The 19418-nt window shown below is 40.3% G+C and overlaps 1 protein-coding gene across 2 annotated transcripts in view; it reads right to left on the reverse strand.

Moving 5' to 3' along the window:
- Positions 1-384: 384 nt before the first annotated feature.
- Positions 385-19418, reverse strand: part of HIBCH (3-hydroxyisobutyryl-CoA hydrolase) — a 41526-nt gene continuing 22492 nt past the window's right edge. Inside the window, exons 8-14 of one of the 2 annotated variants that reach the window (XM_084264487.1) lie at positions 15606-15751; positions 14601-14687; positions 12644-12699; positions 11838-11919; positions 6966-7085; positions 5746-5779; positions 385-1008 (exon numbers count right to left, since the gene is read on the reverse strand). In XM_084264487.1, the coding sequence (XP_084120613.1) occupies positions 893-1008; positions 5746-5779; positions 6966-7085; positions 11838-11919; positions 12644-12699; positions 14601-14687; positions 15606-15751 (641 nt within the window). In that variant the 3' untranslated portion in view covers positions 385-892. The remainder of the gene's footprint in view (positions 1009-5745; positions 5780-6965; positions 7086-11837; positions 11920-12643; positions 12700-14600; positions 14688-15605; positions 15752-19418) is intronic. The other variant, XM_084264488.1, reaches the window with a different exon arrangement.

Consider the following 19418-nt stretch of genomic DNA (forward strand, 5'->3'; position numbering starts at 1 on the left):
GCACCCCGGACATTTGTGGGCACAAGCACCAGGAACCCAGGGCAGCTGGCACAGTGGAACTCCAGCCACCTGCGTGCTGGGGCCACTGGAACAATGAGACAACTGCTACCAGCTGCAGGGAATTGTCTGCTCGGTGTCCAGAGGAGCCCCAGGAGTTACTTCGTCCCCGCTGTACCGCCACTGTCTGCAGTAAGGGAGAACTACCGATGGGGTTCCGTCAGACCTACCGGCGCTGTCAAACAACTGGCTTTACAAGCGGAGAAGCATGCGCTTGGCTCTGGCAATATTATGACACGGGAAACAATGTCTACATCACACAGCAAGACTCAGTACTGACCGAACGTTAAATCAATAGATCGAGTTCTTCCTCCCAGACTCATAATGTGTCGGTCTGACCTTTTATTTCTAAGAGTACTTAACATCATGGATTTAGTGTGTCTTGCGCTTTCCTTTGTAGCTCTGACTTTTAAAGCTTTAAATATATTTATTTTCACTGTATAGAGAAGAACCCGAGGCACAATCCCAATTTAACACAGCCCTGACAAAGCCAAAAACACAAAGGTCTTACTTATTAGGTCACCCCTTATCTGTGCTGTCTCCCCTAAAGGTTCCTCCTAAACTAAGAGCAGATGCAATAAAATTAAACATTAATCATTGTGCAAAGCAGTAAAAATAACAATTTCACTTGAAGCAGTTTTTCCCTTATTAACCAGAGATACAATGATTTTTGTTGTTATTGAAGCACAACAAAAGAGAATGTTGCTGAAAAAATTAGAAATTGCAGGCTAGCTAAAGATTATTGCCAAACTTTATCACACTACCATTATTTTTTTATATCAAGTAGAAATCATTATAATTAATCAGATGTATAGGATGTCAATAGGCTTGATCTTTACAACTTGAGATCATTCTTCCCCAGTGGCTTAAAGCAATCGTCCACGAATTCATCGCTGACGTCTTCTAGGACAGCTGGCTTCCACCGGGGGGACTGGTCTTTGTCAATCAGCACTGCCAGGGGTACAAAGACACAAAGGTTACTTGTCAACCTTCTCTAATTAAGACGACTTCAAACTGCATGAAGACAGACAACTACAGTGAGCACGTGGGGGGGAATCAGTAGGCTTTGGGGGAAACAGAGGGTTTATAACGCAGGTATTTCTACCAGAATAAACGTTCCAGACTTGTGACCTGCCTAGAGAGGCACCTGGGAGCTGCCTGACAGTACAAGGGACAGTGCTGAAGGGACAGTCCTGCAGCAGGTGCTGACTTGTGCTTTCTCAGGTGACACTGGGCACAGCACACATGACACTCCTCTGGGATGAGGGCTTTCATCTCTGTCCGCTAAATTTGTAGAGTGCAGGAGATGACTCAAAGTAGGTGTTAGACACCTAGAGCTAATTTAAACACATCATGTCAACTAATACTGAAACAGCTCCTCAGGAAAGACTAAAGCAGAGTAACTTTTGTGGGAAACTCAAGAGTATCTATTTGTATGTGCTGACAGATACTGCAGACCTATGTGGATTTAACTGTGAAGGTCTGTATAGTCTTAGTACGTGTCCCTTACGCTGGGAAATACACATGGCTGGTGATAAAAATCATCAGTGAATGAATCATGTGTTAAAGCGTAACAAGCAAATACCAGCTCTCAGAAAGCTCCCCTTGCACTAGAGGAATGTCACAGGCAGGTCAGCATGAACAGCTGCACTAAACAAACAGTAACAGGACAAGAGCAAGTTCATGTGTGTGTCAAAATGCCCAGTATGAGCAGAGTACCAGGGCATCCCTCTGAGCGCCCTTCCCGCCCCAAGAGAACCTGCCAAGGTGCTAGTCACAGCATGACGTATTATAATTTGGAAAGGAACAGCTCCAGTATGTGTAACTCCACAGAAGCACTGGCCACCCAACAGCCCTCCTCCTCAACACAGCTTCCCTCCAGATGTGTGGCATCAGTGAGTGATTTGGTGATGCACCTGTGCCCCGGGTGGCCTCCGGTCCAGCACAGCACCTGGCAGCCCAGGGGGTGGGCAGGGAGCTTGTTTGCTTGTGCCTTCTGATAAGGGCTTCAGAGTGGGAGGCTCTGAAAGCTTCTGGACAGAAGATGCTTATAGGGAATGGATATTTGGAAGAGCAACAGCTAGTTTGTTGGTAAGTGGTTGTGTTTTTCACAACAGACTTGGAGCTTGGTTACTTAACTAAAGCCATGTAAAGGGTTTGGAATTTTAAGGTTAGTGGAAAGCATGCCCTCCTAAAGATTGTGTCTTATCGAAAGATGGCTGTTATAGCAGTTTGTGGTAAAAAATGTGACTTGACAATTGCTTTTTAACTTTTCTCTCTATAACCATGGCTTGGAAAACACCCAGAAAAAAAAAAAACACCTTCCAAAGGGCAGCTGTGCTGATTAATATTTCTGTAGTTAAGGGCATATGGGTGTCACAGCTCTTTAACTTGCACCTCTACAGAGAAAGAAGACTTGGAGCCCTGCATCTGTTTACCTGCAAGTTATGATCCAACCAGTTAATTTTAAATACTGTATTGTGAAGCCACTGACTGGTTTGGGTCAAAATACATAATTGTCTTAAATCGCTTGTGTTTGTTCCATTGGAGCAGCACTTTCTCCAGCTTCAGTGGAAGTTCACAGTCTGGCCCAAAGAATCCTGTCACCCACGACAGACCACACTGACTAGAGATGCTGTAGATTGGGGTGACGGGGTGAGAATCTGTGTCCCTGCTACTGCAGCATTTTGATCCTGACGTACAGCAGTAATTGCTGGTAATTCTGCACTTGGTGGCACTACTGTGTAATCAAGTTGATCTTTCCGTGTGAATCTGTGGCCATCTTCATTCACCCTTGGATAAACTGAATGCTCATAATGGTCTTGCCGATGACATCTTTAATCTTGTATGAGTTAAAATACTTGTTTTCTAATGGTATTGTGACAATATTCCCTTCCTGCATTAACTTCGGTGTATTTTGTGCTTCTCCAGCTTCAGATACCCATTGCTGCAAGACCCAGAGTTCTGAAGATGCCTAAGGTAGGCTAAGGGAAGTTCATTAAGATAAAAGTAACTAAAAGTAGGCATTGTGATAAGGGATTGCTTTTTTTTAAAACCTTTAAAACCAATAAATCCCCAACCCCCCGTTCAATAGCAGTGCCTCTTCCAGACTTCAGCTGGTGTTCTGTTGCTCAGCTTCGGTCAGCGCAGCCAGAACACTGGTATTTTGAAGCGCCCGAGATCCGCTCATCACAGTGCTGTGTGCTGGCCTGCTCAGCGACAGCAGTGGCTCTGGGTGCCTGGGGTGAGGCTCACGCCTGCCAGCACAGCAGGGTGAGGGCTGAACCTGTGCAGAGTTGAGATCAGCAATATGTAGAAGGCCTTGACAATTCCTTGTCAAATGTATGCTCCCACCACGTAGTTGGGAGGCTGATCTCATAGACTTTTGTTCACTGGGCTAGTGAGATTGTGTTCTGCCTGATGCTTTGAGCACAGACCAAAACCAACCGTTCTTCTCTCGCAGTAAGAATTAAACCCCAAAGCTCTGGAAATCACCCAGAGCTGCACATGTCTTAGTTCACCTATCATTCCATAAGCCAAAGTGAAACATGGATACCTAAAGTGTTCAAAGACTGCTGTTTTACCATTCTATGCAAAAATGCTCATGAAATATGGTCTGTGTATTTCAGGCTTTAAGAGGTTTCTGTGGGTTTTTGGTTGGTTAGGGGTTTTTTGAGCTCCTATTGCAAGCATCATAGATGGAGAAGAATATTTGCCAGCAGATTTTCAGTCTGGTTGAAAGAAAACTTGCTAAAAGAAAAATGAAGTTCTGACCTCAGGTCAAAGCAGGTTTAAAAAGCTTTTAAGCAAACTTACTTCCCTAGCATGCCTACTACAATCATGGTCTGAAGCAGATAAAAGCTGTTATTAATACCTGACCTATGGCTGCTGCTGTTGTAAAACAATCTTCAAAAACTCAAATCTGATCATTACATCTTAACTGTACTTTGTGGTGGATCCCTTGGTGGTACACAGGGTCAACAGCTGGTTCTTAAATGCTTGGTATGTAAAAGCTAATTCTTAAATTAATACTGTTAGCGCTTCAATTTTTATTCACTATGGTTGATCCTGTGAAGTGCTTAATAACCTTGCTTTCTGCTAAAATGGACGCTCAGCACATTGTTGGATAACAATTTTTATGAGGTTAGACCCAACTACAAAGGTGATTTTAGGTGAGAATCTGCACCTTCTTACACAAGAGAAACAACTTTAAGGCAACAAATTTGAGAACAAGGCTGATGCCATAAGCAGAGAGCAAAAGTATTTTTTAAAAAAAATGTTCTCCTTGGCAGTGCCCTCAATGCAGCTGGATCTCTGGTGTTCTGCAGTTTGGTTTTTTCCTCTTCCCCCAGCATAGTTAAGCCTTTACTACCTCATCCTATGGAGAAGGGAGACTTCCCAGCTGCAGTACAAGCAGTTTGTGTAATTCACTGGTCATGCTGACAAGTGATTTGCTTCTGTCCTTTATCGCACGCCCAGATGGTTTAATGACCTTGTGTGTTACAGGTGAGACTTCGGTGTCCACCTGACTCTCCCGGAGTTCATCACTTCCTGAGTTACTACACTTCAGCAGCTTCTGCAGTGGGTTAGCATATATCCCAGGAATAACCTTTTTAAGACAGCTTTCTGCCCACTGCCATCACAACAAAAACGATGTACAGCATGTGAGAGAAACTCTTCAAAGGAGTCCCTGCTAATAAGTAGTAAAGATGAATTAATTCAAATTGGAAACTTTTTCTGTGCTGTACACACAAACTTTGCATCTCTCACCCGAGGCTGTCTTCAAAACAGCATTAACAGTGAATTCTCACACTAACATCCGCCACTCAGGTGGATTTTTAAATTATTTTATAAAGACAGATACAAAACCCAAGGAGGAAGCAGTAATACATACTTGAGGATGTTACTGTGTGAATTAAAAGCCAGGTTCCCCCCACCCCAAAGTGTTACTCATTCAGATGTCTTGTACTGCAAGCTCCTTGGAAAAGGAAACGTCTCATCTTGTGCTGAATAGTACATAAATAACTACTACAGCATGGAACAGATGTGACGCTGGGTCTGACAAGCTGCATCATGAATCAGCAGTACAATCAAGGACAGAACCTCCGTCTGTACCCGAGGTGAACTTGCTGAGCTGCTGCTCTACTCTTACCACTACCTATCTTGGCCAATGTCTTAAAATGCTGCACTACATAATGTTAAGTTTACATAGACGGTATTTCAATAGTAAGACACCTCTATGCAGAGATATTTTGGGTGTGGGTGAAAGCAGTCGCTGTTGTAACAATTTTTCTATGCAAATAGTTGTTCTTTGAGTCTTAAACCCCCTTAGAGCTGACTGAACCAGCTATGTGCTAACGCTACATCTGGAGAGGTGAACGATCACAGAGCTACTTGCTACTGTCAGCACTGAACAGATTTTGAACTTTCCCAATGAACTAGTGAAGCCTCTTCATGGTGCTGCATTACTGGGTGGATAAATGATGGTAGGAAGCCGAGCTCACACAAAGGAAACAGCATGGCTGTTGCACTTCGGAACAAATAATAAATGTGGGGCGGGCAGTAAGCAAAACCTGCATCAAGCTGGGGAGCGTTCTCGGGGCTGCTGCTGCGCGCTCCTTCCTCAGTCCCCAGAGAAGCAACGCAGCAGTCAGTGAGCATATTATGAAGTGTGAGAAACGTGCTTACCTGCTCGAACCCCTTCATAGAAGTCATGGCCTCTCTGAAGGATACAAAAAGAAAAGCCTTCATGCCACAGATTCTATTTGCCCCATCTTTCCCCATCCTGCGTCTGACTGAAGTGCAAACTCTTAAGATGCAGTTAAATCCTACTTGTACTGTTCTCACCTAGCCCTACTTTCTGTTTACTTGCTCCGGATCCTCTTGCTTAAACGCAGCCACAACTCTAAAATCGGTCTGCTGAACTCTCACATGGCACAATCCCTCTCTGCATTAGGTCTCATACATTTGGGTCTGAAGAGTGTGGCACGATGGGGGCCAAGGTGTGTAGGACCAGAAATGCTGAAGATTTGCCTTTCTCTGAAGGAACTGTGATATATTTTGCATGCTGTAACACTCTGCAGTTAAATGGGATCCTGGACACATGCAGTTATATTTTTATAAAGGTAAATGTAACCTTTAAATCCCTCGGAATGCTTTACTAGCAAAGGAGTGATGATACTACTAGGTTTTGAAAGATATGGCAAAGACATTGCTGGGCACTGCGACCTACCAGAATTAGGTACATTTTCAATCTTTCCTTGAGAAATTAACTATCACAAATAATTTAATAGATACTTAAACATCTTATTTTAAAATGTGACAAAACTGTGCCATGGAGAATCTTTATGAAGAATTTGTTCGGCTTATTTGTTTAGGAACACTGTTCTACTGAAAGGATCACTCATTTCCCTGTATGTTATCTGAGTACTCAGCCCTTACTAAAGGGCTAGTACTAATAATATAATAACACTACTAAAATCATTTTTTTTTTTATTTAATAAATTTATCACAGCCCTCCTGAAAGGAAGTGATCTACAACTATTCCTGCTGCCAGGAACTGAGGACTAAGTAATTGAAATAGGAAAGCTGTTCAAGAACACCAGAGTTTTAAAATTATGGTCTAAATACAAAACCTTCCATAACAGAACGTTATCATAGTCCTTTGGGGTTTTTGAACAAAAGCCCTCCACCCTTCCCATCTGACCATCATTAATGTAGTCTCCTTTGAGTTGCATATAAGGACATGGAACTAGAAAAAAGAGAATGATGGCCTGACAAACACGCAATACTGAAAACTAAAACCTATAAAATGTGACCCCTTGATAGCATCTCTCTAGAGCTGAGTCTGAAAAATGCGCTACCCCTGTGTGGCTGGAAAGAGACAAAGGGCTCAGCTGCTGGCTTACCATGCATGCTTGGCTCAGCCTGTATTCCATCGTGAGTACATCCTGCAAGCTCATTGAAGCTCCTTCTCTGAGCTGCCTCAGAGTTAGCTTTAAGGACGTAGGTGACATCTTATTAATAGTCTGGGGAAGACATTAACAGTTATTTTTATTCTCTTCAATTTAGACACATTTACAAGTCTGTCTCTTTGCATTTTACACTTTGTGAAGTAAATGATGGCACTCTTCTCCCTGAGCTCGCTTATGTGATACCTATTCCTCCCGCTTCCTCCCACCACACTGTCAAACTAAATGAACTTACTTGCATACACTTTTATCAGCAAGATTTCTGGGATGCATGCCATCACTCATGGGAAGTCTAGAACTCCCCAGGTCCCATCATTTCCCATCAAATTACTACTAGCCAGGGAATCTAATGCAGCTTGAGAGCTATTTCGAAGCAGACTCTTCTGAGAAGGCGAGTACTACAAGCAATTATACTTCTTTTCTAAATATCCTGTATACAGACTGAATTGCTCTTAGACATTATTGATACTGTAGCTGATATGAGTATGCTACACACTTTAGGTGTTACAATAGTCAGAGTAGTAAGGCACTAATAGTAAGGTTAGCCACAAACTTTAAGTAGTTACTTTATGATCACCTGTAAAGACTAGGCAATATTGAAGGAAGCAAATAGTGAAAGAAGGTATTAAAAGGAAGAAAGGTATTAAAAGAAGCCAAACACAAATGCCTATTTGTCCAGGCTTCTTGCCTGGGATCCACAGACACCACAGTAGTTTAGCCCTATGTAGTTCTGCTGATGGGAAGCCTGGCGATCTTGCCTTCCTTCTTTTGACAGAGTTACAGGCTATAAATATTATGCAACAGACAGGATCTGTTAAGGCACACAAACAAATGCTGTAAATCTGGCTCCCATGACTATCCTTCAGTTACTAGCATGCCAGTAAACAGTAGGGGGAGGTGGGGGGAAAGACAAAAACCTGGTTAAGAAAACAGAACTGAGCTTTCAGGGTTGTGGGGGAAAGGACCTAAATCTTAGTCTTGATGGTCGTTGTTTTCTTACTGTAAACAAGACTCTTCTTTCCCTGTGAACCCAACAAAAAGCTCTGTATTATTCACAGCACAATAGACACTTCCTGCTAAATAGGACATTTCTGCCACTACCTAAAAGCAGCAGATGGTAAGATTTGCCTCTTTACATTATTTTCATTACAACCATTAGACTCCTTACCCACAGACTGAAATGGCAGCTTTCCAGTCATCAACATGAACATTTTTTCTGGCTCCCAATTACTCTTCATCCCTCTCCAGACACCAGCTGATACAGCAGTGACCCATTTTGCCTAGTTAAGCTGGAACACATGCAGTGGCTATACAAGCAGGAGGCTGCGCAGCTGTACCTCTGAAGCACTGGTTCTGCCATCCCGCTACGTGCACGCCGACCTCTTCGCTTGAGAGAGAAGCTGGCTTAGAAAGAACTGATGCTGGTTCGCACTGTCAGCGTTTCCTGCGTTCTGGTAAAGCTCTCTAACAATGAGCTGCCTTTCAGCAGATAAAGAAGCCAGCTCTACCTCTAACTGCATTGTTGTGTAGGTCTGGGATGGATAGCCCATGACTGGGCCCCTCAGTTCCCAGTACACGCTCTTGCGGGCTTTACCTTTGAACTGGATTTTTTTCTCCTTTCCAGTTTCACTTTCTGCCATCTAGGTTAGAAAGTCTTTGCTCAGAGCAGTGCAACCAGATGGTCCAGAGGTGAAACAGTAATGGCAAGCTCTCTCTGGCCAAGGAAAGCATTGCAATGGGGAAGATCTGAAAACAGCACTGAACTAGTCTAGTGCATCCAGCAGCTGCCTTATTGTGGCATATCAGTGAGGTTGAAGGTGGAGGAGGCACTGCCATAAACCAAGCTGAAGGAAGAGGAACAAGGAAAGAAAATGGGTAGGTGTAATCACAGAAAAATGAGTCACCAGCATATCTATAAATAAATTCTCTGTACAAAGAGGAGGAGGGGATCGGTGCTAGGGAACAAGCCTGAAAAGGAGATAGGATAGGCTGAAGTGGGGAGTACTAAAATGCAAAGAAGTCTTCGTAGAAGTATTTGACATCTATTGCAGTATTTATATATGTTTCTATATGTTACCCTCTTACAGGAGTAACAGCTGGAATAGTGGCTTCATCCTTTGTCACCAAACTCCATGGAAGTTTCTGACCTGAGCTGCTGAGGGTCCTTGAAGGAGGATTGTTTTAAACAAACAAAAAAAAAACTTCTCAGAGGACCAGTGCATGGCTTCTATTGCGATAAATGCAGGCACCATCACTCACTTTCTGGGTTACTAAAGCATTTGTCTGCACCAAACAATGACTCTAGATGAGCTCTGACATAATAAGAGTATCTAACCAAATCACCACAGGAAAGCTGCTTAGGGGCAGATAAATTACACTTACTGGTCTGTTGAGAGGGTTTCAGAATGCTGCTTTACTTGAATTTATCTCTACTATGATACCACTGGGCTTCGTTCCTGTAACCTCTCTCACCTGCTCGCTGCATACCCATTTAAAGTTTCAGGAACTAGAGTCTGCACCCCAGCCTGACCAGTAGATCTGGACAAGGTGTCTTGTAAATCTTAGTCTCTGCAGTGTTCAGTACACCACACTGGAATTCATTAACAACAAATGCTATTAAATCATGAAGTATCAGTGCTCAGAAGATGGACTGTCCTGCCAAAAGCAAAGGTCTAAGACAGCATCATGTGAAAACCAAGGCCTTTCAGTACTTAAAGAAGGTCAGGGTCAGGTTGGACAGGGCTCTCAGCAACCTGATCTAGTTGAAGATGAACCTGCTCAATTGCAGGGGTTGGACTAGATAGCCTTTAAAAGTCCCTTCTGACTCAAACTATGATCTGATGCTTTTCATATTTTGACCCCACATTCCTACTTCATCCAATGAGAAGTGGCACTTCAGTCACTCAGATTAAAGCTTTTTGGCTTGTGCAAATCCTGAACACAAAGTAATGCTATAAAGTGAAAGCTGTGGTTTGTTTTGTTGGTTTTTTTCGTATCTTGCTATGAGTACTAACACGCTTCTTGAACTCCAGGTTTTTACCTATTTGTAACCAGGTTCAAAATGTAATTTAAATCGTGAAGCCAATTTCGAGTAGAATTTCAATGTTTGTGTTCTTGTTCATGCAGACCCCTTTCGTATCAGATAGGCTGAAGCCTGCAGCAGGCATCCTCTGAAAGTAGAAGGCAGAAATGCTGCAGATTGAACTGAACTGGATACCTACAATAGCCTGGGTTATAGCAGAACTTGTTCCAGTTGATTAACGCTAAAACGGATCTGTACATCCAAGGTGCTGCCTCCAATTAGGGTATTTGTAGTAGACTTTCCATTAGCTTACTAGCTTAGTACATCATTATATCATAATAAACATGCAGGGAAACAAAGAAAATAAGCATACACATGGCTGTTACTGAACGCTTTACAGTCTCTATCACTGGCATGTTCTGTTGCTCCTGTAGCTGGACACTAAAGTGAGCCCTCAGTGTCACAAAGTGACAGGAAACTATAATCTACGGACATACTCTTGGTACTGTGGTACTACTAATGAGGAAAATTACCAGCTTCACACAAGTCAGCGAGCTGTTAGTCTGATAATCTCAGACTGTCACAGTTTTGATATGTGTTCCTTATTCTAACCACTTCTTTGTACTCTGCTCCTCCAAGCAACATGACAGCAAACCAGTGCTCTGTCTGTAGCTGTGGTAAAATGCTCAACTGCCAGGGTGCAAGCCGTCCTCCTCCATCTACAATTAACTTTAATTACAATTCTGCTTCCCTACTAAAACCAAACCTCCAGTCCAACTGGCAAACGGTTCCTGTGGAAAGCCAGATTTATACCTGAACCCCTTTTCCACTTTTCTCCTCCACAAACACATTTTCCTTTTTCAGATTTCTGGGTCTTTCAAAGAAGAAATTAAATACCTGATCCGACAATAGAGCACGTGCTGTTAGGAGCTTGTCTGAAACTTATGTACTTGTTCACATTAATAAGCCTTGCACCTACCAGAAAAAGTGGGGTGTATTGGTGTCAAATTTTTGTATGGACAGAAGCAACTCTTACTAATGCTGTCTCATCTGTCAAACCAAACAGAGAATTGTTCCGGAATTCTGTCAACTCCAAGAGAGTAATTTACAAATCACATGAAATAAAAAAATCTGCTATAAAGTCCTATTAAAGTTATGAAAAATGAAAAGCAAAGAAGTAATGAAGGAAAGGTGTTTTGGTGTCAGGAACTAAAAAAAATCAGTTAAAATCTTAAGTTGCTTCTTGCTTTTGAAGCTGAAGTATATATTACTTGTGTAGTGTGACTGTCCCTTTGAGTAGTGACTACATCCAACACTCAGAAATGTACTAAAAAGATAAAGAAATACTTTGTGATGATAAACTGCTTGCTGTTTACCCAAATGAGATAGCTGGAATGGAAGAAAACTAACAACACTGTTCTGGCACTGTTTTATTCCAACCCTTGGAAATAAAATGAGGAGCGATAAAAGGAACCAATGTCACCAGCCACCCTCTGATCGAGGGTAGGAGGAAAGGGAGTTTGTTGGGTTTGGGGTTTGGTTTTTTTACTAGATTACAATTTTATGCAACATATGATGGTGTTCACATTGTATGGTTTTACAGAGGACTATTGTTGTCTGCATAAAGCTACTTATAATCCTAGAGGACTGTATGTGAGAACCTGAGGATCTCAGTCTAGTGTCCTACTGGCATTATGTAGCGTTAGTTGTGTTAATGAGGTGACTAAAATCTGTCCCATGATCAAGAATAGAACCAGACTCCAGATTTCTAACAAAGAAGACATTACCTCTAGCTGCTTAGTGGCAAAAGAAGAACCATCTTGCTTTAATTTTTTAACAATCTCTTCCATACTATTTGCTGAAAAAAGACTAAAAGAAAAAAGATTAATAAATTAACTGCTTCAACCTTCTCCACTAAGAAGTGTTAGTAACAGGTATTAGGAACAGAGTGTAACCAGGTGATTTTGATTCTTTTAGCAATGTGTTAGCAACTTAGTTGACAGGCATCTCCTTTTCCTTTACATACAAACCCTGACATTTATCCAGAAACTTTAATTATGACCATCAGTCTTAGCTTTATTTTTACACCACATTGAATCTTCAGCTTCAAGCTCCTTTCTAGAGGTTTAGGGTCAACATCTCTCACCTCTAAATTTCCAGTTACTGCCATCCTTCTCCCAAGATTTTTAGCTGCTCCTTATCACTCTCAGTTCTTTCTCCTTCCCTTTCTGATACACAGAAGTTCCAAACAATCATAGAAATGACCTTATACAGAAGAGTATAAACGCACTACATAAGGCTCCTCCCACAAACCCCCAACCAATTTCTGAAGAAAATGGTTATTCTAACATATCATAGTGTAGTTGCTTAACAGGATGGTATATGAGTCAGGAAAATACCTGACATATTTAATATACTGACAAGTGAAACATTTAATGAGCTTCAGATAAAGGTCCCTAAAGGGAAAAACATTTAAATCACTAACTTCCATGTAATTTCTATCACCTTATCTGTGGAATACTGATACTGTTTCTGTATTTAACTTTATGTTCTCTATCCAAAAGAATAAAAAAGAAGAAAGATGGCTGAATACCTGTTAATCTTCTCCATATGTTCATCAAGTACAAACTTTTCTTGATCAACCTTGCTCTATTTAAAAAGCAAATACGTATTTTACTTTGTTATTTGTGACCAAAAAGCTTATTGGTACTGAAAAATTTCAGTGACTTGTGTTACAGAAATACACTCTCATAAATGAATATTTAATATTCATAATACACTGATATGTTAAATTAATTGCATTGTTTCAGTATGTGGAAGCGAACGTGTCGCTGTATCTTGCGAATGATAAATGCATCACCTCATAAAGCAGTGCTTGCTCTGAGCATTATTTGAGCATTATTTGACTGGGTTGGGTATCTTGCACACAACTAATCATTACTCTATCAATACATTTCTATCAAACATGCTGAGAAAACCAATGTAGATAAATCTATTCAAAAACCTGAGAATGTTTTAAGAAAAAGTTTGACTTTTCTTTAAAAACATATAGGCATGCATATGCTTAGTAAAAAAGAAAAAAAATTCCTTTCCCTTCCTCATCTTTTCTCTCATTTTACACAATTTTATTTAGACAACTAGAGAGTGTGAAAGATCTGTTGGCCTTGTGCAGAAAGGCTGTCAAATGTTTCAAATCTCCTGGGGTTTAGGACAGAGGCGGATGTTTGGGTAACAGCAGCTGAAGCTGAGAAAGGTTCTCTGTCATTTCAGCTCTGATAACTAAAAATACACAGCTTCTTTGTCTGTGTCATCTTGTAAAGCAGTACACTGCAACATACAATCACTCCTATTTGATGGCTCTCTATTCTGTCAAAATAATCAGTACTACCATGCAAATTAGCTTATTTTATTTTTCTAATTAATCTTTATATACAAACTTAGTAATTCCAAACCAGAAATTCAATACAGAAACAACTGAGGAGTAATACTCGGATTGACTAAATGCAGCGAATCCCAATTTGACTCCAGAAGTTTCCTTTCTTTCAAAATAAAATCACAATGCACATCAAATTAGCTAAAATAGCCACTAAATGAAATCATCGTGAAGCCAAACCCTTTTATTTTTGAGCCCACCTTTACAGGGGGCTAATAAATACTAGTTATATATTATCAATACAGTTACATTCACCCCAAAATCACAACAGAAAACAGTGGGTTTGTCCACTGGGAAAACAGCACCTCTCTCCCACTGAACATACTGCTTTAAGATCTCAGGTGCCTTCCCTACAACATACCTGCTCTCTGCTGATACTTATCCTATTAATAACTGCTGTGCTTATTCACAGCCTTCAAAACATATAAAACATTTTGAGAAAGTAAGGGAACAATCTTCAGGCTTCAAATCTAAACTACAGGCAACAATCAAAATAACACAAAAATTTAAATTAAAAGCAGTAAGCTAGCCAAATAATTTTTCAGGTTGATCAAGAGAGTTTCTAGGATGGAAATATAACATCTGCTTCCAAGTGAGCAGCATAGTATTTAATAACTGGCACTGTAACCTCTACACCCTCTGGACTAGGCCAGTAATTCTAACCATGTCATTTGTTTTTGTCAGAATCCCTGAATTTCAGGCTAACTCCCCAGACTGTGCTCCCCATCACACACAGCTCCCAGTCTGCTAGCAGCTATCTGCTTTGCTTTCTGCAGCGTGCGCTACAAATCCAAGGGTAAGGGGAAAAATCAAGCAGCAATGTATTTTCTGCACTGTCCTGCTACTGGCTGGAAACTTACACACACACACAGAAAGCGAGTGAGCTGATCACAATTGGAATTTGAGGGGTATCCAAAATGAGTAAAAAGACTCCTAAATTTTAATTTTGATCACTGTAAGCATTAGTGCTACAAATAAGTGTTTTACAGAGTGCAGAGAGTTCGGAAACCCGTTATTTTTTAAACATAAATTAAATGACCAGTAGCATGGATAAAAAAGAACTTCTATTTACATATCTGGAATAATTCTGCTTGATTTCAGTAACTGATCAGTTTACCTTCGTGTGGTAAGCATTCAGCAAATCGGCAATATTTTCCATTGAAGGAGATTTCAGTGCTATCAGGTCCTTCTCTAAGGCAGGTAGCTATTAAAAATAAGATTTAATTCAAAGTAAACCAAAATGCATTTCTTGGATTACTGCTGCTTTGGTAACAGTTTTATGTAGTGTATACATATATGTATATAAACACTACTGCCACCACCCCCAACTTTCGGACAGGTCTTAGAGGTACCAAGTAAACAGCACAAGGAGCCAGAGTTCACTTTACAGTGTCGAACCATCTGGATTTAATTATGTCTGCAGTGATCAGCAAAGAACTCTGCTTCCCCAAGCAGCCCTTCAGTGCAGCACTACAGCAGGTAAAGCCAGCCTACAGCCATTGGGGAGGAAAGAGCAGGCGTCTGGCAACAGTGCTATGCTCAAAATAGTGTCCAACCAACCAGCCAGCACTGCAGACACAATGACAGTCAAGGTTCTTTACACAGAGAAGGAAAACAAGTTGCTATTTCTCCTTCACTTATGTCCACGCAAGTTACTGGAACATTATGACCCTAGCTTTATCAAATGTACTTTCTTACAGCCATGGTAAAAAACAAATAGGGTATCTGTTAAAGACACTGATAAAGAACACATGGTTTAATCTAGGTTGTGGCCTAGATTAAAAACTCTGCAGTTGTAGAAATAATCTCTTCTTTCAGATACTGTTGTCTAGCTTGTATAATTTTCCAAGCAACTTCAATTATGCTCAGCAAATCATGGCCTTCCACAGTAGAACTGTGAAGACAGCAACATTTGGTCCCTCCTTGAAAAAAGCCATCACTAGTTGGCAAGCATGACAATGACAGCTTGACAGTATCTGACAGTCGCCGTTGACAGTGCATGGCCTGCTAACAGCATTGCGCCTCTGCCTGCACTCAAGCTGGTCCATGTGTCTGCTGCACAGCTCAAACCTGTCGTTATGGCTCTAGGCTGTGCCCTCGTTAGTGCTGGTTAGCTCCTTACCTGTTCAGAGTCTACAAAATGTGTAGCGATGCCAGCTTTTAGCACATCTCTTCCTTTCAGCCTAAATCCTGTCAGGGCTAGGAAATAGCCAACCTTTCCTGAGAGTCTGGGCAAGAAATACCCTCCTCCCACATCTGGAAAAAGGCCTGCAATAAACAAAGTGGAGGGAGAAGAACTCGTTTAATTACACATGTAATGCAGCAGCTACTTCTTCTTGTCTCACTTTCATCTCCCTGACTTAGGCACGGCTCTCTTGCCCAAGTTTCTCCTTGACTTTGTTGAGTATTTCTCACTCATCAAAACCTTTCCTAAAAGGAAATCACTGAACACCTTCCAAACTCTATCCTTTCCAACAACACATAAATTACAAACTCAGGGTGTCATTCATTCTGTTTGCCAACAACTGGAGCCATTTTTAGATGCTTGAAGAAGCAAGTGTACTCTCAACAACATCCAGAAGTGATGCAAAAAACTGTGAAATAATTTATGCAAGGTGAAACTGGATGCTGCTTTTTTTCTGAAATTGTTATTAAAGTAAAAATATCAAACAATGATGAAGTGCTTCTTGCACAGCTACATTTGAGCAAATTTTCTAGGCTGAGACTTCATTAATGGATCTAAGGCATGTCCAGGTTCTTTCTGAAGGTGAAGGCACAAGTTCTTGACCTAATAATACCTGGCTCTGTAACAGGTCTAACCTCCAAGTAGAAATAAATTATAAAACTTTCTAGTTTAGTGACTATCTTTTTTTTTATAATCTACTCTGTAGAGTAGGGTAAAATTAAAAAAAAAATCAAAGCTGTTTAAAAAATGTAAGACTTTTAAAAGTTGTAATTGAAACACGTATAGCTCCTATTATCAGTTTAAATATTGTCACTTTGACAATATCTGTCGTACTCTATTACATACAATAATCAACTGAAAAAGAAATTCAAACATTTTTTGTAACTTTTAACATACTTAGCTTAAGAAAATTTAAGCTTAGCTGCACTGATCTCAAAAATCAAAATGGAAAGAAGCAGAGTGCGTGGTTACTACTTTGAAATTATCACTAACAGTGTATTCATGAAACTGCAAGTCTTTCGAAGAATTTAAAGGTGTGTTGTTGGTTGGTTGGGTTTTTTTACTTCGAAGGGATAAATGAAATATGAAGATAAACAAAAAAGAATACAAATGGGCAATAAGAAACTCAGAACACACTTGCTTAAAGCCGAGAGATTAACTGGGAAACTTAGGGTGCACGTAAGGAGTTTAAATGGTATTTTGACAGAAGGTGGTATTTTTTCACTCACAAGTGATCGCTTTCAGTCACAAAAGAGTCAATGTACATATTATAGAAAGACTCTATTACAAGTATTTTAAGATGTGGAAAACTGGTGGTCCCTGCATATTTCTTCCCCTTAGTTGGAATCGAGAGGAGGTTTCTTTCAGATGCTGCTCTTCAGTGTTTGTTTTTTTTTCTTCTCAGCAATCTCTAGAAGATGATAGAATGGTTTGGGTTGGAAAGGACCTTGGAAAAGGTCTTCTAGTTCCAACCCCCTGTCATAGGGTGAGGCTACCAAGACATACAGCTCTTGTACTGAAATGACGAATGAGTTGGCACCCTTTAAAAGCCCTAAGGTGTAACCCAAATTCATCTCTTCCCTTCTTTTTCATCTGCACTCATTTTCTGAATACCCTGCATTTCACCTTCTCAGTTTGAGCCATCATAATGCTGATGCCAAAGCCGTTGTTTAGTTTCGTATTTCTATTCATCTGCCTCCTATTTGATTTCCTACTACTGTAAAACATTCCCTCATTTCAAAATGAAGCCTCTCTTACAAGTGCCCTCCGGAGCAAAAAGGGTAATTTCATTATTTTCCCTATCCACCAGGACTGCAACTTTCAACAACCTTTTCCTCTTTGCTGCAATTAAAATACCGATACTGAAGCACTAACCTCTCTGTGCTCCAGTGACTTTCTGAAGCAAAAGCTATCTTTGAGTTGGGATCTGTAGGGCAATCCCACATGGCTGTACACAGGGCAATTAATTTAAACTACACTGTGAAGTTGCTTAACCTAAGTTGCTTTAGAGGTGAATAAAACTAAATTGAATGCAGGTTTTTTTGTTATTGAGGAATTTACAAACAGAGCTAGCAAAGGTGTCACTAATCCATTTCAAACTTACTTGGTTGCATGAATGTAGTCTGCTATAGCTTCTACTGTATCATTTTCAAGGGCCCTCTCTTCCTTTCTTTGAATTTTACTCCTCTTGGCATATCCCCTTAATTCTCCCAGTAACGCCTGCTGTATCTTCTGGTGTGCTGCTGGGTTTCTCTTAACATATTCCAAATGCTTGGGTTTAATTTTTTTTTTCCTTTTCAAAGTGTTTACCAATTATTTCTCCAATAAACAAGAGAAGAACTGAATGCCTGCTGGACTGACCGGGCTGAAAGCCTGTGCCTCCAATGCTGACTTGCAGTTTGCACTGAGACAGGCACGACACACTGCCCTGTGAAACTCTGCCGCTACTGCATTCCTGCCTTTCCTTGCAGAGCTGGTTAAAGCTTTATTAGTAAATTACTTATAGAAAGCTAAAACCTTAAAGGGATATAGAAGGAAGTGTCCACTATTATTAAACCATCACCTTAAAGCCCACTTCTTACAATATAATTCCATCTTTTGTTCTTCCCATCAGTTGTTTTCCATACCCTTCCACCTCTAACCTGCTTTCCAGTGCTTTATTTTATCTTTGTCAGTTTGAAACTCCTATGCTCCAGAGCTGTCTTTTATTTTTATGTGCAAAATGGCCTATCTATCTATATATTCTTATTTATGGTGGTGTGTAAGTGCAGAATAATTGTGTGAAAATGTAGCAGCTGAAGGAATGCTTTGGTTCTGTTTCCCAGGAAAGGTGCAATACCTACTGAAATAAGCAAACATATGAAGCAATCTGTTAATACAAGACCTAGACAGCTAGACATTTTAAACATACACCACAGAGATCAAAACACCTAAGCCCTTAAATCCAAACAGATTTCAGTGGTTTTACTAATTGATCCTAAAAGGGTTTTAATTTCTTTCCTAAGCAAGTTCTAAGCTTTTTATTTACGAGTTTTCACGGTCTGTGTTTGTTTAAGTCTGTTGTTCTAAACACAGGAAATGGATGTAAAGTACATCATCTTTGTAATGTAAGACCACTCATATCTTTACCTTTGATGAAGAAAGCAATGAAGTTATGTTTATTGTTGGAGTAATTTTATGTACCAAAGAATTTCTCTGTTAAATTTTTTCTATTAAAAAAATGTTTGCTTCCTGTGTTTTCCTTCTACAACTGATAATAAACTTCAGCAGTTTAGCAAATTCACATTATATTAACACTGGAGCTGCTTAACTGACCTAGTTTTGGAGGCCTGCCATTGTTTTTACCTTTCTCATCCCAAACTTACTTGTTCTGAAATGTCACATGACATTCATCAGTTAGCAACGAACTGCTTTTAAAATTTTTCGAGGACTTAGAGTGATAATGGCCTTGCTTGTACTTGGGGGTTTATTATGGTTTTCTTGGCTTGATGCTCACAGCTCATTTATTATTTTAAGAATTTGGTAATTCTTCTGAAATGTATCATACAGGCTAGATAGCAATAAACAATAGACAGCATGTAAGACACCCTTTAAAAATATGAAAAATGATAGACCTGATAAACATTACTAAAGGGGACACAGCATAAATCCAATCACAAAGCATGCATTTTTACTCTCCTTGCAATTACATGACTATATATAAAATATTCTCAACAAAAGCAGAATATTAGAATTTTTTTTCTCTTTTCA

This window comes from Gallinula chloropus (genome assembly GCF_964237585.1).
Source record: "Gallinula chloropus genome assembly, chromosome: 5".
Lineage (NCBI taxonomy): Eukaryota > Metazoa > Chordata > Aves > Gruiformes > Rallidae > Gallinula > Gallinula chloropus.